The 26265-nt window shown below is 34.1% G+C and overlaps 2 protein-coding genes and 1 long non-coding RNA gene across 3 annotated transcripts; all 3 read left to right on the top strand.

The window, feature by feature from the left end:
* The first annotated feature begins 983 nt into the window (after positions 1-983).
* On the top strand, positions 984-4278 carry LOC120334026 (epimerase family protein SDR39U1-like). The gene is made up of 7 exons (XM_039401468.2): positions 984-1132; positions 1472-1581; positions 2025-2110; positions 2448-2472; positions 2716-2812; positions 3417-3566; positions 3797-4278. Exons 1-7 carry the CDS (start codon positions 1111-1113, stop codon positions 4198-4200), a joined length of 894 nt encoding a protein of 297 aa, XP_039257402.2. The 5' UTR covers positions 984-1110; the 3' UTR covers positions 4201-4278.
* A 1848-nt stretch (positions 4279-6126) lies between these two features.
* Positions 6127-16357, top strand: LOC120334381 (N-alpha-acetyltransferase 35, NatC auxiliary subunit-like). The gene is made up of 17 exons (XM_039401886.2): positions 6127-6349; positions 6584-6617; positions 7271-7358; positions 7725-7826; positions 8349-8498; positions 8901-9029; positions 9972-10106; positions 10333-10400; positions 10682-10789; positions 11043-11154; positions 11523-11759; positions 12074-12166; positions 12539-12729; positions 12995-13169; positions 13882-14055; positions 14605-14727; positions 15322-16357. The coding sequence occupies exons 1-17, from the start codon at positions 6214-6216 to the stop codon at positions 15460-15462; spliced, it is 2196 nt and encodes a 731-aa protein (XP_039257820.2). The 5' UTR covers positions 6127-6213; the 3' UTR covers positions 15463-16357.
* Positions 16358-18205: 1848 nt separating this feature from the next.
* On the top strand, positions 18206-21981 carry LOC120334014 (uncharacterized). The gene is made up of 7 exons (XR_013468996.1): positions 18206-18287; positions 18396-18477; positions 19427-19514; positions 19777-19862; positions 20707-20784; positions 21363-21438; positions 21618-21981. It is a non-coding gene; the product is annotated as an uncharacterized LOC120334014 (long non-coding RNA).
* Positions 21982-26265: the final 4284 nt, after the last annotated feature.

Below are 26265 nucleotides of genomic sequence, written 5' to 3'. Positions count from 1 at the left end.
TTAAATTTTATATGAATCCTATGAGATATGATATTTCATACAAAATTTCGCGGTATTTATTTTTACTCATGGGAACACTGTTTTACACTTATTTCAAGCGGTTTCGCGATCGATTGTCTTGCTCAGTACTACAGCTACTGTAGGTCGGTACTGGTAAGTTGCCATACCGGTGCCGTAACGCAGTGAAATTGACTTATTCCTTCCGCGGTATTACTAATGCTGCAATGCAAGTTTTATAGCCTATCGTATGCGGAACGGAATATCAGACCTACAGGTTCGGTACTGGTACTGGTGCCGGTACCGGTGTCTTACCACAATGAAATTAACGTAACCTATTCTTTCACGGTCCTACCAGTGCAGTAATGCAAGCGTTGTAGCACTTGTAGCCTACTATATTTGTTTATTTTGATGAGAGTCTACTGGAAACAACATAAAATTTGAAAGGGAAGAATTGTTCTGTGATCAATTATCTGTCCTAAAGTGTAAACAACATAAAATTTGCAAGGGAACAACTGTTCTGTGATCAATTACCGTATATGGCCTACAGTGTACAGGTAAGATGCTGCCTGACTGCTAACTCAGTACCGCTTGACACGTTTTTAAAAAGTCGCTTTTCTCTTCGAATACTGGACCAATTGCTTTGAAATTTTTAGTGGTTGAAGATAAAAATTTTCTCCAGAAGGCTATTACTTCTTTTTTCGCTATGACGTCATCAAAATTATGTGACTCTACGTGTCCATATATTTGAGCATAGCTCTCTTGTTATTATTTAGGACGGGATGCATGCACAAGACCTACTGGCCTAAAACACAAATGTGCGCATGCATATCGCATACCTCCATTAAATACGGTGCAGTGGGAAACAAAAACCATCAGATGATAAAAAATTAAAACGAAATAAAAAAAACGAAGTATTTAAAAGACCAATCTCGGTCTTACCTTTTTTACAGATTTAGCTAGAAAAAAATCCAACCACTTGTCCGTAGATGTCGCTGTAAGAGTTTCAATTACAGGGAATTCCCTGTGCGGCAGGGAGGAATTTTGTTTTGCTATAGTTGGGGATCTCGTTCGCTTTTTTTAGTCAACAATCTATGTTTTGGATGTAGCAAAATGGCGTTTAATGTTTTAATTGGTATGTATGCATTTCCTTTTTGGTAATGAACTACCCTTTTTGATAGGAGAAGTGTAGACTCGTTTGGGGAATGAACGAATAGATTGAATTTCAATGGTTCATGTACGATAAAGTTTTGCAACTCTCGGGGTTCTGAAGTTCATGTATATAAAAGGATAAACTAGTTAACTATTTTCTTGCTCAGCCTGAACTAGTAACCAGACCAAAATCTATAGTTCAACCTACAGACCTATGATTAGACCTTACAGCTTAAATTCGAAAAATCTTAGAAAAGTCACTAAGCTTTTATGGTAAGGGAATACAGGACTATTTACAGCATCTATGAATTCTTCTTTGTAGGTGGTGGTACGGGTTTTGTCGGCCAAGCAATAACACGTTCATTAAAGCAAAATGGACACTCAGTAAAAATCATCTCAAGACAAAGTGGAAAACCTGATAAAATATCATGGGTGTGTGACTAAGTTAGATTAGGAGTAACTTTATATTGTCTGATTTTTTAATTACAATAAATAACATTGTTCAATTAACCACACTGGAAACATAACAACACAGAAGCAGCAGAGACAATTGCCCATTTGCTGAGGTATATACATATAAAATATTAGAAGAATATTATTAAATATCAGTTAATATGAAATTTGAAGCACTCACATTATAGATGGTTAAGGAAACAACTGAGCGAAAGTTAATTTCGCAAAATTAAAGTTTTGGACAAAAATATGAGTATGCTATTTTAAAATCTATATTGTGAATTAATGTTACCGTAGCTGAAGCTTCCATTTGTAAAGGCCTGTATTCAACATCCGCACAATTCTCTTGCATCTGGCAAATTTATTGATTTGCACCCCTGAAGATAATAATATCTAAGAAACATATGTGTTTTTTATTCTAGTCTTCAATTCGAGAAAATGGACTTCCTCACAACACAGATGCTGTGGTCAATGTCAGTGGAGCACCAGTTATAAATCCTTTTAGAAGGTAAGTTACAAGTGTTACTAATATATTTTCATAATTTCATAATGTGAAAGACTTTTTCACCTAATATTCTCTAATTTTGAAGGCAATTTGTATACACAGAACCATGCTGTCATGCAATGTACAATGTGTATTACTTACGGGCGAATAAAAGCCTACGTCTGATTCACATGTTAACACACACTTTAAATATCATCTCTGGCGATAGAGCTGCATCAAATGAAAGATTATAAGAGCCTGTTTGATGAGTTTAATATAAAGTATTGATACTGGGAATTGACTGCTCTTTGAGACTGAGTTATTTGTGTCTAGTCCATGAATCTTTCTACCTTATTTTTAGATGGACTGATGAATACAAGCAAGAGGTATGTAGGAGTTCTTTAACTCATATAAGTCAATTTTTAGGTTTGAGTACGATCAAAATGCAACATGATTGAATTTGCCATTTCCACTCAATATTATTAAAATATATTAAATTGAAATTATAGTTTAAATTTATGGAAACATTATTTTGTCATTGATACTCAGAAAAGCGTAGCGATTTATCGTAAAATCGATCTTTATATTCTGAAGTTTTTTCCTTCATTAAAATATGTCAATATTTGCAGGTACGAAACAGTCGACTCAATACAAACAAGTTGTTGAGACAAGCTATTATTTCATCTGCAATAAAGCCGAGGGTATTTGCTACTATATCAGGAGTTGGTAAGTTGAGATATCTAAAGGTTTGAATTGTGTCCTTAGGAGTATAATGAGTGTATGTCTAATCAAGGGGTTCTCAAACTTTTGGTATTTTGGAGCTCATGAAGAGGTCGACCATTATTTATGGAGCCCCACAATAAATTTATGTCAAACTCATTGTTACATGCCGATTAATGTTCCTAAATTAAAATTATTTTATTTAATGACTCGGATGTATTTATTTCTTCTTTGGGCAGTTATAAAATTAGCGAAGTCTGTATTCTATTAGGTAAACAAATAGCTCGCGGAGCCCCTAGGTTTATTCCAAGGCTTTGAGAACTTGTGATCTGATCATTTCAGTAGTTTTTCCGAGCATTATTTTCAATCATAGAAAAACGATCAATCAATCTGATCACATGAATAAATTCATTCATTTGGCAGTTTGGCTCACAAAATTCTAAAAGCCTATATATCTGAGTAGTTACTTAAATGATTTTAATTGTATTTGAACAAATTCTTTAGATATCCCTCAACAAACTCGAATTCATCATAATGAGGATTAAAATGAAATATTTATGATGGTATATTACATCAAGCCTTGATTTATATTGTTCCAACATTTATTCAGGTTTTTATCCATCCAGCAAAACAGCAACTTATGATGAAGAAAGTCCAGGTGGTGTAGATGAATATCTTGCAATACTTGCCAATGACTGGGAAAATGAGGCAAAACTGCCTTCTGACTGTGATGCAGTGAGACAAGTAATTGTGCGATCCGGTAGGTTTTACATTTTATATATTTTATTAGTGGAACTTTTCTAATATTTCAAATATTGAATAGCTTATCTTACTGTTAGCATCATTACAAATCAAAGCTAAAAACCTAGTTTCTTTCCTGTCTAGATATATATTGTATATTCGGTATAGCCAATTTTTTCGGAAATATTTGTGGTAACAGACTTCAATTTCTTTACCAGCTGGTGACTTACTCGAACATTTAATACGCAGGTGTTGTGTTGGGTAAAGGAGGAGGACTAATGGCAAATCTCACATGGCCATTCTGGTTGGGATTGGGTGGACGATATGGCAATGGACAACAATTTTTCCCTTGGATTCACATTGATGATATTGCAGGAATATTTGTTCATTCAATAGAAAATGAAGTGTCTGGGATTTTGAATGCTGTATCTCCTGATATTCGCACAAATGGGGATTTCACTAAAGAATTTGCGGGGGTTATGAGACGACCAGCTTTCTTTACAGTTCCTGCTTTTGTCATCAAATGCACTCTCGGTGATGAGAGAAGTCCGATGCTTCTACAGGGGCAGAAAGTTATTCCTAAACGAACTTCAGAGTCTGGTTATAAATTTATTCATCCTAATTTGACTGATGCATTAAGAAACATTGTCTGATGATATTTTTAAAGAAGCGGTAGGTGGAATTATTGCTCCACTGCCAAGGATTGCTTCTTTTGCGAGGTTTTTCCACTGTGAAAATAAATAAATTGATCTATTGCTTCGGTGAAGTTCGTTTTTGACTAGTATATTGCATCATGTCTGAATTTTTGTTTCTTCTGCATTCTTTTTTGTAAATACAATTTACAAAGAAACACCAGTTTTATGCATTTTATTTTTATGATTGGTGGTGTATGATGGTATAGAGAAGTCGCATAAGATATTTTTCATGATGAGGACATGTATTTATCAAATCAACAATTATCTAGCTAGATTTTTTATAGCGATATTATCCTACGATGGTGTGACTCAATATGTAATAAGGTGTTTTTCAATTGGTGGATTGGTGTCCTGGAAGCTGTGATTGAGTCGGCTTACTTAAGAATTTTGTAACGTTTTGGTGATCTTGCTTACAAAAACGGTCCTATTCTGATGTTGTGGCAAATGAGAAAATTAACTTGAAAGAGCAAGAAGATGGAAATATGGGGATGAAACGACACCTTTCCGAGCGGACGGAGCATTCCTGCGCAGTGCGCACGAACGAAATTCTGCTTCGATAGACAGAATTACGTTTTGTTCTACGCGGACTTTATGTTTTGCTTAACGTACGCAGATTTAAACAATATTGCTCCGTGTTATTTGTGCCTTCCATATCAGGAATTATTTTCACAAAATCATAAAAAAATTGAGAAAATTTATACGAAGCTAACTTATCATTTATGAGGTCAAAGTTTGCCAGGATTTTTCCGTGTAGAATCAATGATATATTATTCTGCTAACATGCTACTATTCAAACGGTTCAGTCGAAATAATACCATCTGGGTGTCTGCCGCGCTATCTTCGTTTTGTAGGGACTTTAACTGAAATATTAGAAAAATTAGAATGTCGTCGAATAACAGTGTTTTACATAAATTTGTTTCTAATCAATTTTATAAAGCTATTCTTGATTTCATCAGGACGAATAATTTGAAATCAAATGAATTTATTCAAGGTAATCATAGAGTGCTCTACAATAAAATCGTTAATTCTTTAAATGGTTCTAGATTAGTGTTTTTACGTGGTGGAAGTATAGAGAATTCATGCAAGAGTATTCACAGGAAAATACTGCCAAATTATTTGAAAACTTTTGATTACAAACTTATGTGGGAAATTTTACCTTTAAAAACCCATGCAAGAATAAAGTGGATTTCTGGAAATGATTTGTGTGCCCTCTGTGGCAAAGAACCAGAATTTATATCACATTTATTTTTGAGATGTGAATTCACTCAACTTATATATGATTATATTTTTTCTGTTATTAGGAAAATTAGTAATTTAAGAGAAGACTATTTGACCTGCATTTTATTAGATTTTTCCCAAATGAACAGTGTATTTTTTTCAGATTTTCATGAAAACATTATAGTATTACTTATATCAATAACAAGATATAAGATCTGGTTAGAAAGAAATGCTGTTATATTTCAAAAAAAGATACCTAACGTTCAAACAGTCATAAAACAGATACAAACTTCAATAACATGTCGGAGAAATATAGAAAAAGTTCGAAAATTACCAAATTTCATAAAGGAATTAGAATTTTTAACCAACTGTCTGTGATTATATTTTGAGTAAATGTATAGTTGCTAATATTTTTTTTTCTATTTTTATGTATAACAAATAATGCTTAACTAATGTATTATTAACTTGAAAACATCTTGATATCACTGAATTGATATTACGGATTATACATGGATTATTGAACATTGGAATACTGAAAAATGGAAACTACGTCGGATATTATGGATTACAATTTGAGATAATAATGATTGTAAAAATTTTATTTCCCATTATCTCTATGGTTATTACTGTATCACATTTAACACATTTGTGAGCGTTTAAAAAAAAAAAAAAAAAAAATATTTCTGTAAATGTTTTTATATAGCGTTGTGGAAAGAATATTTTTGTACTAATTTCGAATTAAGAACCAGTCTAATGGATAGAGATAGCGAAATACCTGGTCAGACACCTTCACCAAGTCCAATTCCGACATGGGAATTGCCACCGGATCCTCCCGAAATTAAATATAACTGGATTGATATCACGGATGAATTAAAAGCAGCTTGCGATGGTAAGTATGAACTTAATTTTGGAACTAATAACAGCATTGATACAGTATATATAAATATGTGGCATATTTAAAGCTCATTTAGTCATTTCAGCATTTTAAGTTTTGGCAACTTTTCCTAATTTCAGAATTTTTGTCTTGTGTGTTGTAATTTTTATGCTGCCACAACATATTTCAGAATAATTTATCACTCCCAACGATTAGTAATAATGCAATAGGTTTTTTTTGTTTTTTTAGAGTTGCAAATGGGAGAACTTGTTCATGAACCGAAGTAAGTTTTTAGTGCCTAGTTCACTAAACGCCGTCAAGTACTTATAGGCTAGTTGGCGTGACATAACCATTTTCTCATATTTCATTTCTCATATGCCACCTGACTATGTCGTCCAAAAATGATGTCACTAAAGGCACAGTGATGAAATAAGGTCCTTCAAAATATGCAGATTGTCATCTAAAACCCGTAGACCATCACCCGAAATCAAGCAAGCTATTTCTTTCGTTTTCTCGTCCTAACGTTCCAGATATCAGAGAGGTCGCTGCCGTTAGGTATTTCGTATTGTCGACGGAGATGCCATTTCGGGCAATTGTAGTTTATCTTTGGCAAGCTCTATGACGTGATTGTGACGTCGTAGTGACGTAATTTTTGAATGACGTAGTCAGGTTGGTTTTAGGAATAACATATGCAAAAATGTGTGTGCCACATAAACTAAAAGTTCCTGCGGCGTTTAGTGAACATGCGCCAGTTTTTACTGTTCTATGATTCAGTGATTTGTATTTTATGAAAATTGAGACAGCTGTAAACAATTTATATATTTGTGTCCTGTCTCTTGCCAATAGGAGCAGAAATCAGAATTGCAAATGAAAAGAAGGTGGAAATGCCTGATTTTTTTTTAATTACTTTCATTATTGTATTTTTAACTCCTTTAGTTTTGGACTTTTCGAAGCAATGAGTGCAATTGAAATGATGGATCCGAAAATGGATGCTGGAATGGTTGGAAAACAAACCAAGAGAAAGGTATTGTTGAACCTTTTCTAGTTATCCCCCCGTCCCCCAGATTAAGAAAACTATGAACCCGTAGCCATTTGTCACTCATAATCCTTGTTTCTGGCCATATTCTTTCACGGATGATTCGATTTAAGGTGTTTGTAGTGTGATCAAGTACACATACCATGAATCAGTCGTTTGTTCATAGCGGAGGAGATAACTGGAAAAATTTACCGGTATATTGTTTTTAGATCATGTAGTCGAATAATAACTGAGGTTTTTGTATGGATTCATGATGTTTACTTGAACAGCATCTTAAATATATTGGATTTTGCCAAATTTTTAACAGTAAATAGCAATTTTAAAAATCTTTTTGAATTTGATCTTGAATTTCAGATTCTCGATTTACATCAAGCCATCGAAGCAAAAACAATAAAAATATCTGACTTAGAATTTAAAGAATTGATTGGAATTATGGATACTTCACTATGTTGTTTGGTAGGAATCCAATTATTTATTTTAACATCATGGTATTACCAATATAGTTAAACTCATGCTGCTAACTTAGAGACTTGCTTATCATTGGCTTAAATAGCTGCCATTGCAAGGGCAGGAATATTTTTAATTTGTAGCTGAGCTAAAGTTCACAATCTGGAAAATGAATTGCTTTGGAGAGAGTCAAGTTTTAAAGTGGGTTGGGTTCTCGAACTTTTTAAGTCGCACCCTCTTTTTAGAATTTGTCAAGTCTCGTGCCCCACCTCAAAAATAATAAGCTACAAATAACAGATAGTAAGGCGAAAGTAAGTTTTATTAAAAAACAAATAAAATATATGTGAATGGAATGTAAATGATAAACTAAATGAAAAGTTTTGAGATGTAAATATCCAAAATAAGGCGGGCAAGATCAAATCTAACAAATATTTTTAATTTCAATTACCTTCACGCTCTCTCAAAAAATTGTCCACGCCCCACAGTTTTCTTCTATTACTTAAGTAATTCATTTTTCTCCATTTGTTTCAGCTGTCTTGGTTGGAAGGACAAACTCTTGCTCATACTGTGTTTACTTGTTTATATCTACATGAACCTGATTTAATTGAAGACCGATGTTTACGAGCATACTCAATATGTATGTTGAAACTATGTGATCTTATAAGGGAGAAGATTAACAAGGCAAGTTAAATTAGCCATCTATATCTGCATCACATTTCATCAATTTGTTACTTGCCGCAGGGAATTTTCAAAGGGTAGTGATTCGGAAATTTTTAATTTCCAATTTAGGACTGTATCTGCTAGCATGTTCGGTCGGAAAACGTGGCTTTTCAATAATCTCTCTTAAAAGAGTTTCAAAATACCACAAATTGCCATGTATGGTACATATGAATGCTTTTTCTCTACATTTTAAAAAAGAGGGGCTGGCAACCGTCTTATTGCGTTGAATATTTTTGAAAATCAGATAATACTAGCTATACTTGTATCCAAAATAGTATTGTTATGGGCATTCTAGAATTCTGCTTTGTAATATCAATTTAATTTAAATGAGACACAATTGTTAAAAATTATCTTTTTGTTTAGGCTAATGTATTTGAAGAAGAAGACTTCCAGACGATTACATATGGATTCAAATTTGTTGAAGGTTTATCAGAGTTGAGAGTTGTTGGGATGATGAAAGAGGTTGAAGATGAATATTCCAGGAAGCTGAGAGTAAGAAAAAGAGGTACTCCTGAAGTATGCGCACCAAGATGTCGCACAACCTAAACTGGTACACAACCTGAGTTCAGGTTGTGCGCCATCTTGGTGCGCATACTTCAGGAGATCCAAAAAAAAATATCTTTTTAAGTGAATTTAAACTTTATATCAGTGTTTCTCAAAGTTGATTACCCAAGGGCCAAAATAATAAGCAAAAGGATATTCGCAAGCCGGATTGTTACGCATAGAAACATGCTTAACTGTGATAATGATGTAACAATCGGCGGTATCTAGGACGTAAAAATATAACAACATAAAGCCTTAATATATTTCACTTTAGTTCGGCGGGCCATATTGAATTGTTATGTGGGCCGTAATTGGGCCACGGTCTGGGAACCACTGCTTTATATCAATCATATGAATAATTTCCCCACCATATCAACTTGAGAAGCTGCTTCCAGTGTGTCTCTGTCGTTTTTCAGCCAAAACTTTTCTTGTATTTTTGCAAATTGGTAAATGAATAAGATGAGGGAAATGCTCATAATAAAATTATTATTATTAAGTAATGTTTTATGGAAGGACATTTTGGGTTATATCATATTTTGCAGCGAATCGGAAAATGGTTCGAATCAAAATAAATGAATTCTGTATTATAAAAATGTTCAAACTATCTCGCGCAAATTACTTTCCATACCAGAATTTTTTATCAAAAATTTGCAAAATTTGCCATACACAGTGATACTTAGGTAGTCTAACGACTCCATATAACAATTCGGCAGGCGAACACCAATCCTGTACGGTTCATGTTCAACTACCGGGGTAACATTATATCATGATTCTGATTCAAAATTCTTCTACAAAATTTGATTCGAAGGTCTAACGAAATAATGAAACCACACAATTATGGACTCTGCTCTATTTATCTGTTATTTGTTTGTCACTGTAATAATTTTACAGAGCTTGAAATCAAAACAGACAGAGGAAGGACAAGAATCAGTTCAACTTGAAACTACGCGTTGTAACGGAATCATCGCTAGAATTAGATTCTTGAGATTATTTCTGCAGTCATTGATGGTATTCGGGAGGAAAGAGGTTTGTGTAGAATTTTTCTTTTTTTTTCATAAAATTCATGATGATGTTTAATTAACTTCAAAATGATCGAAATGAAAGAATATAATTTGTATTGCTATGGTGTTGTTATCAAAGTTGTATCATTCTGAAATTATGATTTTACCATATGTTTTGTATATTACTGCATTGTATACTCGACCTAGGAATTACTTTTGTTTTTATACTCTTTATGTCATCTCACATTCAGGCGGAATCTCTCCAGCAAGTTAAAAAGATGTTACATTCAATGTTAGAACATCTGGCAACAGTAGGAAGGTGATATTTTTGTTAAGTTTGTGTTTAACTAAGTTTAGGGGTTACGATTTGCAAAAAAACTTAACCTGTACCTGTACGCGGAAATCATCTATTTACTGCCAGTTAAATTGTTGATATTCTCTTCCTAGCTGGGTGTTTTTCATTGGGTGTTTTGGCAAGTCTAATTGCTGCTATGCCTGAATTTTCAGAACCACTCAGACCCACATGCTATGGTAGCCATTGCTTCTTTCAGTAGTCAAAATTTTAAAATACGTTTTTTAACACGTCTCTATCTTTCATAGAACAATCCATCTTGGAATAGAGTCAGTAGCAAGTGATGACGGTCACATGATAATGCATGGTTTTGAACCATTAGTCAACCAGAAGTTGCTTCCACCTACTTTTCCAAGGTAAGTGTTACATTTTGTTCTTGTTCGATAATTAATCACCCAGTATATATGTCATAATTTTCATTTTACAAATGTGGAAAATTTATTTCGTTGTCTTGATTGTCATAACAATTGATTTTCACCTATTTTCTATTGTAAGCCTGGTCATTGGTTTTAAATCATCTAATGGAACTCTACACTCTTCACTCCTGGGGATTTTCAAATCATGTTTAATAATTACTGATTCAGATTAATATGTTTTTGTTCTTTTTAGGTATACAACACTGAGAAACCGAGAGGAAATTGTTGAAAATTATGAGCAAATTATTAAAAGATTATTGATGGTTATTGAAGTTACTGGACTATCTGGATATCAGAATATATTGGTTGGTAGTGCTTATTTGTTTTGTTATTGTTGATTCATTTTTAACGTGAGAGTCAATATATATATATATATGACTACAGGAACAATGTGTTTAAAAGATAGAAGGCTAATATATAAAATTTAAAATAAGATTTCAATTTTCAATATTTTGAAATGCTAATTTTAATTGAATTCCCTTTTCAAGAAATAAATCTTGAGTCTAAGAACGCTATATTTTGTAGCGCTTCCAGATTTAGAGCATGTTTTCATGATCAAGTTGAAATGCCATTTTAAGATTTTTTGAGATTTTAGTAAGCCATCGTTCACATAAATACTTGATAACATTCTCTATTCAAATAACGCTCAATTTTTTTTTTTTTTCTGTTTTAGGATTTCTTCGACAAGTTTGGGAGAACAATCCCATGTGTATTATCTCGTTCCATTCTTCAATTAACATTCCTGCCAGAGAATCGCAAAGTATTCGGCAACCAGGTGTTGACAGAGTGTATCAAAGACGCAATGCGAACTTTCAACGCACCTCCCGTTTTTTCTCCTAGATGTCCGGCTCTGCAAAATCATCCGACTGCAAAAATTCATGCCGAAATGTTTCTAAGCAGGGCATCAAGGGTGAGTAACAGAATCATACAATATTACTTCTACAAATTGAAGTTTGCTCTAGATGGCTATAATTCACTTTCTCATTTTGAGTAGTGTATATTTATCCAAAATTATGATCACAGGACTTGAAACTTAAATAATTCCATAAATAAGAATTCTTTAATAATTTGTTTTAAATTCCTTATTCCTGTGGACATCTTTTGCTACAAGCAGAATCAGAATTCGATAAGGATTTATATTACAATATATATATATATTGTAAGATTGTGCATAATATTAAAATACTATATCCGTCATTGAGAATTTATTTTCTTTATACCAAGGCTGCATCATGTTTGATCCAAACGTACGGTCACAACAGAGCAAGACATCGTGAAAAACTTGCTGCTATTCTAGAAGAGTTCGCTTCTTTACAAGTAAGTCATTTGCTGGAAAATCTTTGAAGTTTCTTTTTCTGTTATTCCAACCCTATTAAGTAAATTTCTCTGTCGAACATACCCGATTCAGAATATATTCGTTACTACACAATCGGAAACATTATTCCAGAATGGGTACTCCCATAGTGTGTGTACCAGGTTAGGGTTAGGCCATAATTTCATTCCAATTTTCCTTTTTTTAGTTCTATTACGAGTTCGGGGACTGTCTGTGTTAGCCAAGTGAATATACCCCCTGCCCATAGGTTTCAGTCTCTTTACACAACTAGATGTAAACTACGCGAACAAAATTAGTTACCTTCATATTGGACTCTGCTTGTTTACGTTTTTCAGTTAGTATTTTACTTCATTTAGGAAGAAGCCGATCGAATAGATTCTGATCTTCATGCAATCAATGAAAGCATTAATCCGAACTCTGACCTTTCACATTTGACCTGTCTAGGAAGTTGGACATTATATCATACATTACGTGTGATGACACAATACGTTCTTAGCGGATTTGAACTTGAACTATACAGTCCACATGAATTACATTATATTTATTGGTAAGCTATATATTTTTGTACAATTTCATTCAAAAGAAATGTTGTGCTTTTTACTTGTTCCTGATTCATTTAACAGAAAGTATCTAAGATTATATGATGCACTCGAAGCAAATATCCGCTTTTAGAAGGCCTGTTACCAGATTTTTAATCACCCTGAAGCAACGTTCTCAAATTTATAATTGTCAAGTCAGACCGTATGAGCTAGCTAATTCTGTTGATTTTTATTCTGTAGTACTTTTATCAAACCCATTTCTTTACTATCCAGGTATTTAGCAGAAATTTTACTCAGTTGGTTGAGCACAACGATCAGTCGTGCAGAACAACAATTAACTCGTGATGAAATGTTGGGAGATCAAATTCCTGGGAGGAACAGAAATAGTAAAAAGAAGAAAAATAAAAGAAAACCAAAAATTCACTCAAAAGAACTAAAATTGACGCAGGTATTGGGTTGTTTTCCACTGCCGAAATTTACTAAAACTCCCAAATAAGCGCAACGACTTATAGAAGTTCTCAAACTTTCATTATCCATGGGCACTTCAAAAATTTTCATCCTTTATTGGCCAAGGGCAGGGGTGTGGCAACATTTTTTGTCGGTGGGCCCTATAACCAACTCTAGACATTGAGCAGTGCCACACAAAAAAGTTTTTTTACCATGTACACGACAAATCAAGAAAATTCTCACAATGAAAAAGCTATCACTTATCCCAGTACAGTAGTAAAGGCACTAAACAATGAAAGATTAGCGCGGCGACAAGAGCAAAAAATCATGTATTTTTACCCATGTGAGTGCCATATTTGAATATAAACTGTCAGGAGGATTTTATGCTTGATGGGGAAAAATCTTATTTTTGACAAGGGTCACACTAAATGGCTTGGCTGGCAGGGTTGTGGCCAGTGGGCGGCCTGTTGCACTCCCCTAGCCGAAGAGGTATGGTACGATGGTTATGTTTGAGGAACCCTGACCTAGAATTTGAACCCCACCGGCTCACCCACATCATGAACAAGGCTCTGTTCAAGCGGCTTCCGCCTTGTCTATTCAATATATTATACCCTCCCGAGATTTTTAAACCCGCGATTCCAACATAGCTTCATTGCCCTAATCTTGCGGCCAAATTTTTCCTTCTTATTAATTCCATATCTCTTCTCTGACAGGGAATGCAAATGATGGCAGCTGGATGCTTTAAAGCCGTTCTAGGATTCTTTTTATCAAGGAAACTTCTCACTCCAGATTTCTTGTTAGATAGTGAATGCACAAGATACGAGCATCGATTCTTACCTTTCGTTAACATAACGACTCCACCGTTTATGCTGTATTCCCAGTTTCGTGTGAGTATTTTCATTTTTGATTCATTGTATCATATTATTGGATTCAGGGTTCATTCAGAGATTTTAAGGTATTGATAGTTCTAAAAATCTCCAATAGCTATAACCTATTTAATCTTGTCCATGATTGAGGTGTCATATTTGAAATTTCTATTCTAAATGTTTTTTTTATATTAAGCTGTTCTGCTTAGGAGGGATACGCTGTTACAAACAAAGCCTTTTCCATTTCGACTTCAAACTACTTCAAACTATTATCCGGTTTTGGGGGGATCTTTTTTAAAGACCCTAAGTGGCTAAGTAATAAAACGACTCGACTCAACGAACCAACATGATACCCGTCTTGACTTGACACAGATAATTATAAGCGAGCCATCAAAATTGCCCCACTTGCAATTCAGTCCTGGTATGATTGCTTGATAGTTCACCCATGAGTAACTATCTCTTGACTCACTCTCAATGTTCCGCTGTGATATGGGCATATATTAGACATTTGGGTTGAAAGTTAAAAAATGGAAAGAATCTTTAAATTTTGAACTTTGACTTTTAACCCAGGATATGACAGACATAACAACCTATCATCCTCGACCTTCTGAAGAGCAATTATTTATTGCTGCATCAAAGCATTTCAGTCAAGCAAAAGCAATGTATGAAACGATTCCAAACCAAACTGAAGAGGTGAGTGCATTCATATGAAGTAGAATTCATACTATTTGGACAAGTGGGACACATTTTTAGGACACCCTATTGCAGGTTTTCCCGAACTTTTTTGGGAGGCGGACCCCTATATTTGAATCATAATTTGATGGACCCCTATTCTATGCCCAAATGGATATTTGTCCGCAACGCTCAACCAAAAATGTTTGCCTGCAACGCTCAACCAAAAATATGCAATGACTTTTCGATTTAAAACAATCCCTAAAGATTGATCAGACTATTTTCATGTTGCTGCGGAGCCTTGTGCAGTCGTCACTGACACCCAGGTGTCCGCGGCCCCCAGTTTGGGAAACCCTGCCCTATTGAAGGCTGTAATGGTGGTCTGTACATTACCTGTTATTGGAGACTCTTACCATAGTACAGTGGTTTCGACTTTTTAGCAGAGCGAAACCACAATGAAACATTCAAGAGGCAGTACAGTAAAGGCTTCCACCCATTTTCCGTATAATTCTGATCGTATACCATAATCGTTTTTCCGGTTTTCTCCAGAAAAATCGATCCGATTCTATCTCATTCTGGTCATATCATATAAACATACAAATCTTTTTTTTTTAGGTACAAAATCTACTCAAAGTTGCGAAGACCAATCTTGTTGTCACAAAATTACTTGCTACTGGACATAAAAAAGATTCTCCATGCAAAGTTGAATTTGATTTTTCTGTTCATAAATATTTTCCTATATTTAAAATCGCTTAATATGAATCTAATGTCAAAAATGATTTTCAATTGTCAGATTGTCTTAAATACAGTCAATTGATTTGATTGATGATTTGACAGAAAACTGTCACAATGTTTAGATTCACTGTTCTCCCACTTGTCCCAATTGTATGAATCTATCTCCACATAACTAAGGCAGTGACTGGCAAACTGTGGACCACGGCCCCATTGTGGCTGTCGAGCGTTTTCTAGTGGTCCTCCAATAAATTTCAGCGATCGTTTCTGCGATCTGAAATTGACTAGCAATGTATGATTTGATTACTCACTGTTACATTCACAGTTCACATGATTAATTTGAGATTAAAAAAAGGATGCGCTTCATTGAATCTTGAAATTACTTTACAGCAGACTTCAAAAATTATGAAGTCTTAAATCAACCCAAAATTGCTTTTTTCTGTATGATTTCAAATGTGTTCATGATTTTATAATATAGATAAACAAAATTTTGTTTATTCGATCCCTTGAATAACCTATTCGATCCATTACTCAATATTTTTAGGCTCATCGGTTTATCAGTATTTTAGCATTTCCATTTTTGCATTTTCTAATTTTTGCCTAAACCGAACACTGTTTTTGTATTAATTATTCAGAAATCAGTAAAATAGCTTGCTTTGAACGATAATGAGATGTCAGATTTACTCTATAAATAATTTTATATATAAATTTAATCGCTAGTCCAGTTCAAATGTAGATATTAAAAGACCATATTAAAAGTACCTGACTTCTTATCAGGACGTTTCGTACCTAGGTAAATATTGTCCGATTTTCCAGCAGTTAAAATTAAAACTGAATTGTTCTGTTGTTATTTCTGATCGTTCTTTTCTATGCTTTGTACCTACGCGAGTTTCAATTCCAATAATAAAATTGAGAGTTCTGACAACTTTTCGATCATTATTATGTGACAGCGGCAAGGGTTTCGATATTTGAGATCCAGACAGGACCGGAGTTCAAAGTTTTTGTTCATACGGAAGTAGGGAGTCCTATTTTAAAGTGAGTTCTTTCGAGTATTCGCGTGGCGCATCTTGTCCGAAGAAACGGGAATACTTAATTTGTGTTCAATTGGAAGCACGGACCTATTTACAAGGTGTTAGCACTCTGAACATTATAGACAATTTTTAGAGCTTACACCCCTGTGGAGTGACGGCGGGAAGTACTTCCCTGCTTGATTGTGTGCACGACCAGACCTATTGTTGAGTTAGTGGTCGGAACTGGATATGTACATCATCAAGATTAAGCACTATTTGATTAAATAGAAGACATTCGAAATACCCAGGTTATATCAAAAATTTTGCGCTAATTTTGTCAATTTCAGTCGATCATTGAAAAGACGTAGAATATTCTTCATAAACATTTTGATAAGTCATAATGTCTTTATATTCTGAATATAAAGGATACGACAACCGACGCTTAGTATGATTCTCCCAACAAATGGAAAGGCGCATTGAAAAGAAAAAAAAAAAATAATCGTTGGAAATCTTCCTCGGAATGAGTTTCAATTAGGCAATCTTCTTAACCGCTTCTCATTCAAGTAATATGCTTGATCGTGGTTTAGTCAAGATAAATTCCGTTACTAAACAATAATATCACTCCCTAATCATTGGTCACTAATAAGGATGAGAATGAGATTCCAGTTCGTTTGTTTCTTTATTCTATTTCAACCACTCTTTTCCTCCTGTTTCTTTTTGATACTACCCCTTTTTCTTCTTCTTTGACCCCTGGAAAATATTTGGCGCGCGAGCCACATTTCAGTTCAGGGTGTGGTAGTGTGAGGTCGTCTCTGCGCTGGTTTGAGTCAGGAATACGCAGTGTGTTAGGCAGGGAAAGTATGGATATAACTAAGTCAAATGATCTTTTACTCGTCAGCGTTGTTTCGACATGTTTATTAATTGTATTTTTGTTTACTTTTTTGAGCAAAGTTAACGTTCAATGCGCCTTCTTGATAGTATTTGATTGAATCAAGCAATACAAGTGTATCGCAAGCGCCATAAGTGATCAAAGTTGATTAAATAGTAATTTTAGAACGTAGAACACATCTTTTATCATGCATATTGGGCATTTCCTTGTCGTTTTCAGTGTTATTCTCATCCTAGCTTTTGTAATGTCGTGTTTTCGATTTAAACGAATTTTCTTGGTGTGCGTTTTGAATTGCTCGAGCGCCCCGAAAAATGAAAACATAAATTTAAGAAAAATGTTTTTGTGATCTATTTTGATGCGATTCGACTAGAAGGCTATTACGTTTCTATTCGATGGTCTGAATTTTTCTGGACCTTAATATTTCACTCAATGTTTTTTTTATAATTCATGAACATACATTTTATATAATATTGGTGTCCCTTTCAATTTCAATTTTGTTTTAACTACGATAGGTTTGTTGTTAGACACGTCAGTGTACATAACGATCGTTTCAATATTATGTTATTGTTCTTGTTTTTATTGAGTAATTGTTCCAAGTATTTTTACTTCATTTAATACTTCTGTGGGGGACAAAACAATACATGGTATCGTTAAAAAAAAATTTCAGACTTTATGGACACCGTATATATTCTGTACGATCATTAGCTGTATTTTATTCTGACATTGCTCTAACCATATGATCGTTGTCCGTATGTATATTTATATAGGCGTTACTCTTTCAATTTTTATATATAGGTAATATTGTATTTTGCTGACATTTTTTCCTTGCGTTTATTTTTTTTGATGTGATTCATAACTATACAGATCCTCCTGTGTCAAATTGTTTTATTGTTTGTAGGTGAACAGCAAGATCCGGCAATGTTTATCGTTTTATTACTTCGTTCGTATACGTTCGTATAATAATTCTGTAAGTATATCGACTTTCGACATTAGTTTGCTTGATCAAAGATGTGAAAAGGTATGCTAACAAGCAATAGAAATCTATATTCTTATTACAGGGAACAGCAACGCAAGAAGTGAAAGAAAACTAAATTGTCGCTGATGATAATCGATTGACAACTGATCGATGTGTATGGAAAGGTAGGAAGTTAAGTTAGTATCAATTTTAGGTTCTGTATTAGATGTTATATAAATTGATGCTCCTATTAGCGCCTAACAACAGTATATATACTATTTTTTTGGATCGTATAAACACCACGTCACGTGATGGGGTGGGGTGGTAAATGACAATAATGTAACTAAAATAGACTTAATTAATGCTAATTTTTGTACTCAGTAGTCTTCCCCCTATATAAACGCTCGTGTGATAGATATATTACGTGACTGTTATAAAATATCACTTTTGATAATGGTCAACTAACTAAGTTACTCCGCAATATTTTTTACTAAAGAGTTTCACTTATATCACAACAGACATGTCAATAATACAACACGAATCACAATATCGAAGGAGCAATGGCCCTTGAAGCACATGTCGTCGCGGACGGATCTGCAATTGGAAAACTCTATCTTCGTCTACCATGTTTCTAATTTATCCACTCCCGGGTTGGAAATGTGGTCCTAAGATAACGTCAATAAATACAAATTAAAAAATAGATTTTTGTTTGAGATTGAAATCATACTAATTGAAGCTATGATAATATAAAATTCTCTCCATGTGTGTCTTAACCCCCGACAAAGAATTGTGATTATATTCTGTCGATTTCGCATACGTCCCCGTCTGTATACTAAAGTAATATGTTCCAAGGACATCATTGAAATCGCGAGGTTTTTTCATACATAAGCGGTTTTGCTTTAGGTTCTATGTATTCATATAAATATGCTAATCATAATCATACAAATATGCTTACTGGCTCCTCTCGTTCTCTTTATTACTGATCAAGCGATACCAGTCGAATATTGTTATAAATATACTGCGACAATGCTATTAATTTACGCTTTGTTATTACGTAGGTTAGAACCCATTTTCCGACTTATAGCAATTGAAATTGCGAAGTATTTTCACAACAAACTTAGTTTTCTGTTGCAGTAATTTGCAGACAAAAATCAGATAGGGGGAGAATCTCTAATATGACTGAACTCTACAAAACCCTAACATCGGAACAATATTATTGAAAGTAAGTTTTATTGAACAACTATAAATAATCTTACCATACTCACGATCAGTAACGTAGAGATCGGTCATCTAATTCTAACTAACTGCTAACAGGATGGTTCGGTAGGTCATTCAAATCTGATATTATAGCAGTTGTTAACACGTAAAATACCTATTCTGCTGCTCTGTTTTTATCTGGTATCTCATACCATGCGACAGTTTTATGTCTTGTTTAATATGCACCACAATATTCTAATGAATATAAAACTATTGCTTATCTTTAGCGCGTTTCGAGAAAACAACAAGAATCATAAGATCGTGAAAACTGAAGCCGATAAATAATCACTCATTACATACCGAAATGCAAATGGTGAGTTTTATATTTCTGTTTTGGCGCATCTTTTTAAATGTCCATTGGCCCTGCTAATCTAATTCGCATTCATGCCATAAAACTATGACGAAAGTCGTGCATCTCACGTGGCCCCGAATTTTTTTTTCCTTTGAACCTTTTGAGTTTCGGTTTTATCCTATTCTGAGTACTAAAGATCCCTTTTATGTTACGTATTCGGAATGAATTCCCTTTCTCAATTTAAAGTTATGTATCATATGCATATTATTGATCGTATGGAGCCAGTATGTTCTGCAGAAACTTACATCCAAATTAGCTTGTGATCAAGCAATATATTGTCATAAATGTCCAACAAATTAATACACTTGAATATCCACATGCACGTATACCGTTTAAAAGTGCTGTAGGCTACTTTCTTTTTTGTTGGTTCCAAACTTTTTTGATATATATATATATTTCTCTTCGGCTATATCAGATTTCTTCCTCAATTCCCCACTTGCAAAAATTATGTTTTTCACGTTTGATCAATTTCCAGTGAATGCTCCTTAAATTCCCTGCCGATTTTAATGTCACAGATAGAGCCAAAGTAACACACTAAAATATTTCGAATCTATTCGATTTTGATACCACCGATTTTCGCTGCCTAAAATCTAAATCATCAACGAGCTGCCACTTAAGCTGGGCATTTTAGAATCGAATCAAATATTTCTTTCGTATCGAATCTCGCATCTCCAAAACACCATATCATTGCTTTTATTATACGCTTTGTTTTTTTAAAAGCCCCAGTTTTGTATTTCGACGGTGACAGTGGGTCAGAATTGAGAGTATTTCCACGACTAAATTGATTTTCAATTTTCTCATTCAGGAATATGAATGTGGAGTACGGAGTGTGAGGAGCTTTAGCATGACTGGTCTCAAACATTCAAGAACAAAATCACTGAAAGTAAGTTTTAATTAACGAATTTAAATTCAATCCATCTTGGTTAATGTAAAGATTTCCATCATTTGTTTCAAATTTCAACAAAATTTAGGAAATATATTCCATACCCATCCATACTTATTTCTGAATCAAAAATTACAATTTTTAACGGTTAAAAACAATTTCGCACTCACACTGATGCAGGGTTTATACTACTGACGTTCTTATCGCTTGATCACTATTTTCAACGATTCTTGACTAATTCAACGAGAGTTTTCGAAGAAATAATGACTGAAGAATGAAATTTCACGAACTGAGCACTAATTGACGAGTTTTATTTTATATTTATATTTCGATATTTTACAATTGGTAATTGGTAGCGCTAATTTATTTCGCCAACATGTCATAAAGATTAAAAAGGGTTCTAAATCCGACAAGGCCCCGAAAAAATTAGTTGTCGGATTGTAGGTGGAATCCTATTTATTCTTTCGTTTTTTCGAGCTCCTTACCAAGCGAGGTTTCAGATTGTCGGGTTATAGCTACCAAATATTCAAGATTACATAACTAATAAAATGCTGTTTCAATATTTTCAAATGTTGCAGGTCTATAAATGTAGAGACAAAATTTTGAAGAGATGAGCATAATCTGACTGCCATTTGTGGAACAGTATTATTGAAAGTAAGTTTTTTTTTTCAGGATATGTCCACCCTAAAAATAATAACATAACTGACTAACCGTTTTATAGCGTGCTCTGGTAAAGATTCAGTCTAACAAAATACCAAAACACCCTTTCTGCGATTTATTGAAAAGCATATACATTGCAAGCGAGTTATCAATAAACCTCAATTATTTTTCAGATATTTATGAAAAAGAATGAACGAACAGCGGCTACGAAGAAAACTGATATGAAATGCGAAATACATTGTGTGTGTATTGTTGTATTTAACATTCTCCATTCACACACTTTCATTGAAATGAACCTATGGGTCGTTTTCTAATTATGTCGTTGTGGAAATATCGCTTCACTCTTCAGATTGCCGGACCAATTGCTTTGAAATTTTCTATGGTTGGAACGTGTTGTTGTCGCCAGAAGCCTACCACTTTCATTTATTTATTTTCCATTTTGAGCTGTTTTTAATTTCGAAGTTTATGTGATGATGTCATCAAAATTAAAATTATTTTCACTTCGACGTTTCGTGTGGGACGTCATCAAAATTAAAATGATGGCATAACGTGTCGTGGTCTGACTACCGGTATTGTAATGATTTAATACTACTTCGGTTTGACCTGTGGTATATATATTTGTGCATTGTTTCTTGTATGTTATATTGATACACTGCAAGTTTGCGTTGGCATCTATCTGCTTAAAGTCCAATTTTACGGAATCGCACTAACCACATTAACACGCCACTCATTCTAATTTAAAATGTGTAGCAAAATCATGTCATCCCTCCTTCAAAAGTAAAAACGGATTTCTGAATAAAGTTACTAAAGACAACTGAAAATGCCAAATGTAGTACATGTCGATTGGCTCATGTAAGCAATTATATTCGTTATGATAACGAATAGAGATGAATTCCATAGAATTCGTTCTGGAAATTATTTCTTGCTTATAATTTATTCCACGGGATATTAATTATTTTCTCTCCATTCTATAATTTCTGAATACAGATGCCTAGAATTATTCACTTAGGGATATGTAATTTAATGACTATGAAACAATAAAAATTATAGAAGCCTAGATATGCCATCCCATATCATAATTCTACCCGTTAAGGTTAACACGTAACATTGACACGTAATTTATTTGATTTATTGCGAGACTACAGTTTTTTCTCTGGTATGTTGCGTATTCTGCTATCCACCGATTTTTTTTTTTTTTCAGTTTATTCAAAAAAAAAAAGTTTTCCGGGTGAACTTGAACTTGATTATTTGTATTTTATCTTGTCGATAACTTGTGTTTTTCGCCTCTTTTTTAATTAAAGCAATAAAACATTTTCGAAATTATATAATTTCAAGTCTTGTTACGGTTAGGGAAAATTTGAGAGAGGCAAATAGGAGAAAGTGCTAGGGCTGCAGGGAGCTCTGGAGCGGATACAGGGGTACGTGCGGGCCGGGCTGCCGGGGCCCGGGCGCACGGCCCAGAAAATTCCGGAAAATTATCTTCGGCCAGAGATAAAATATTATGTTCGGGTATGTATGGCCCGATGATAATAACGGGATTTCCGGTAAAATTTATCTTTGGTCACACCTGGCCAGTGATAAACAGAAAATTTGTAAAATTGTTATCTTTGGCCACGCTTGATCGATGATAATTTTTCAGATTTTGGCTTTTTTAAGGGTTAGACCTTGAATTTTTGTTGATTTTGGCTATTTTTGTCGTTTCTTCTCAGATTTTGGCTTTTTTAAAGGGTTAGTTAGACCTTGAATTTTTGTCGATTTTGGCTTTTTTGTCGTTTCTATGGCAATATTAAGTGTCCTACATCCTTCGCTGAAGTCATCTTGATTCTCTGACTCAAGAGTTATATTAAAAGATTTTATTGGAATCGAACCTTAAACTTAAGTTTAATTTGGCGTGCAACTCACCACTACACCACAGACACGATGCTTTCCGAATGATTTAACTCTAATACTTATCTAACATGAGGCGTGGACACGAAGACTGAAAGTGAGTTAATTACACATCCGATACATAAGTATTAGAGGTAAATCGTTGAGAAATTAAGATTGTTGTGGTGTAGTGGATAGGGTCACGTCAAGTTAAACTTTAGACCTGAGTTCGATTCCAATACAGACTTTTAAAATAATTCTAAATCGAAATCCACAACTAACTGAATAAGCGAATAAAGGTGACGTCAGCGAAGAATAATATCCAATGAAAATAGCCGGAATCGACAAAAATCCAAGGTCTAACCCTTAAAAAAACGAAAATCTGAAAAATTATCATCGATCAAGCGTGGCCAACGATAATTATTTTGGCAATTTCTATTTATCATCGACCAAGCGTGGCCAAAGATAAATTTTACGAAAAATTGCGTTATTATCTTCGGGCCATACATAAACGAACATAATATTTTATCTTCGGCCGAAGATAATTTTCCGGAATTTTCTGGGCCGTGCGCCCGGGCCACGGCAGCCCGGCCCGCGCTTCCCCCTGCATCCGCTCCAGCTCACCCTACCCCGCAGTTTTTTTTATTTAGGAAACCCTAGTCTGTCGAATTTTCCCCAACCGTAACAACCCCAACCGTAACAAGACTTGAAATTTCATGATTTCCAAAATATTTTATTGCTTCAACAAGAGACAAACGAAAAAAAAGTATCGAAAACACAAAATAAATACAATAATCAAGTTCAAGTTCATCTGAACAACTTTTCACAGCAGCTAAAATATATAAAAATATAGATCGATAATACAATGATTGAATACGCAACATGGACAATTACACAATTAAAATATAGATAGGAGCTAGTAGTATAACCATTATGGCTGCATTCTTCGAGACGACTAATAATTTATTTCTGCATTGTGAAACATTCATTGGATTTTCTACATAAAAAAAATGAATTATTCGTTGAAGTAATTTTAGAAATTATGGAAAATTGATATTTCGTTGTACAAATTATATGCCAATATTTTTCTTGATGACCGATTCTGTGGACTTCACCACCTTATGTTAATATTATGCTTAATAAAAGTCTCTAGCCGATCAGCAAATAGTGGTCACTAGTAAATTAGCTCCGAAATCTTCTCATTTTGAGAACATGACCTTGCTTTGAACAAATTCTCCTGAGAAAAAAAGTTAAATGTGAAAAGACGATCATTAAAAATGTTACATAAGATTTTGTCATGACAAATTTTTATTTTTATAAACACAACAGGGCTGTGGCTGGAAAAAATTCTATATAATTAAACGAATACGACACACGACTATGGTTTAAGTATTACATTACTGCTCAGAAAAAAAATGCTTTGGCAAGAAAAACAAGCTTTATTAAACTGTTTGAAATTTATAATCAGATTTTCAATATAATAATCTGAAATCGAGAACTATTACGGTTCCGGATATAACATCAAATTAAACTTGTCAACTCCGACTCAATTAGGGCAGTTCAAGTCAATATTTAGAGAGCTCAAATGAAATTTAAGCTTTGTAGTCATTAGATTTTATACAGATAGAGAAGGTAATATGTAGATTCGCATTTAAAGAAAGCAAATAACTAATATATATATATTTGCAATTAAGTAAGAATAATGTCAAGGGTTTGTTCCGGACACTACATTTGTATAGAATTCGCAAGCTTGAAGATGCTTTACCCGTCGTATTGACTAGCTTTTAAGCTATTCTACTCCACTTTAATTTTGAGTAAATGAGAGAACAAACTTTGCGAGGCCTTGTTAATGCGCGCCCTGATAACGCCAGATTAAATTGGTGGCCATAAGAAGACATTTTATCAAGATTTCAAAAAAGTCGAAAGATAATATGCCAAAGCTAATTTCAATAAGATAGTCAGAAAATTTAAGAACAAACTGGCACTAGCAGTATTACGATTGTTATTTTCGACTGATCAGCTTATAGTTTATAACCCCGATAATCACGAGTAATATATAAGAATATGTAAATACAAAGGTTGCAAAATGAATTTTTATAACAAATTGTGCCGAAAGTTTTTTTCATCATCACGGTTTGTTGTTTTCTTCGTTGGTATCAGAATTAAATTGAACATCAGTAACGTATGAAGAGATAAGCTTGCTTTTTATGCACACGCTTTAAAATTTGAAACGATAAAAAATACAGACAGGGGTGACTCTCGGGTAGGGCCATAAGGGCATTTAGTTGGGGACAGCAGATTAATGAATTTGATCTCGTACATAAAAGTGCGTTGTACATTTTGACGATTTTTTAATTAATAATACAAACATTACATTTACTTCTTAACACTTGGTTATTCCTTCTAATGTATGTATATGACAACTATAATTTGTTTATCCCCCGAATTATGTTTGAGATTTAAGTTAGATATGAGGGGTTATCATTATCAGAAACTCGCCCTGGTAAACAGAAAAGTTTGACACGAACCTGATATAGACCGACTTGTAGTGAAGCACAACTGGGATCACGTATTTATAAACTTCAGGCTCAACTACAAACTATAACTATGCTATAAAAATTGAACATTCTATGCACACTCTGACGAGACGCATGCGGCTCGGGAGCCGCGGTTAGCCCACCGCTGGTATTATATATTAGGAGGCTTTTCCGGGGTCCAAGACGGGATTTTGATGCCACCATTAAGTTATTTATAATTTGAAACGGCCAGATTGCATATTCTTAACAAAATTTTACAATTTGGGAGTAAATTTAGTTATGACAGCGTAAATAAATAAAAGCTTACTTTCAGTTTCGGTGACATCGTTGTATTGTAGTCCAGTTACGATCCAGAATTGGACTTTGACGCCAGATTCGCTCGTACAGTCAGATTCCTGCAACAAAAAATTTAAAAGGA

This window comes from Styela clava, chromosome 15, assembly GCF_964204865.1.
Source record: "Styela clava chromosome 15, kaStyClav1.hap1.2, whole genome shotgun sequence".
In the NCBI taxonomy this organism is placed as follows: domain Eukaryota; kingdom Metazoa; phylum Chordata; class Ascidiacea; order Stolidobranchia; family Styelidae; genus Styela; species Styela clava.
The sequence above is the reverse complement of the archived record's forward strand: the minus strand, read 5'-3'. Positions and strand labels throughout refer to the sequence as shown.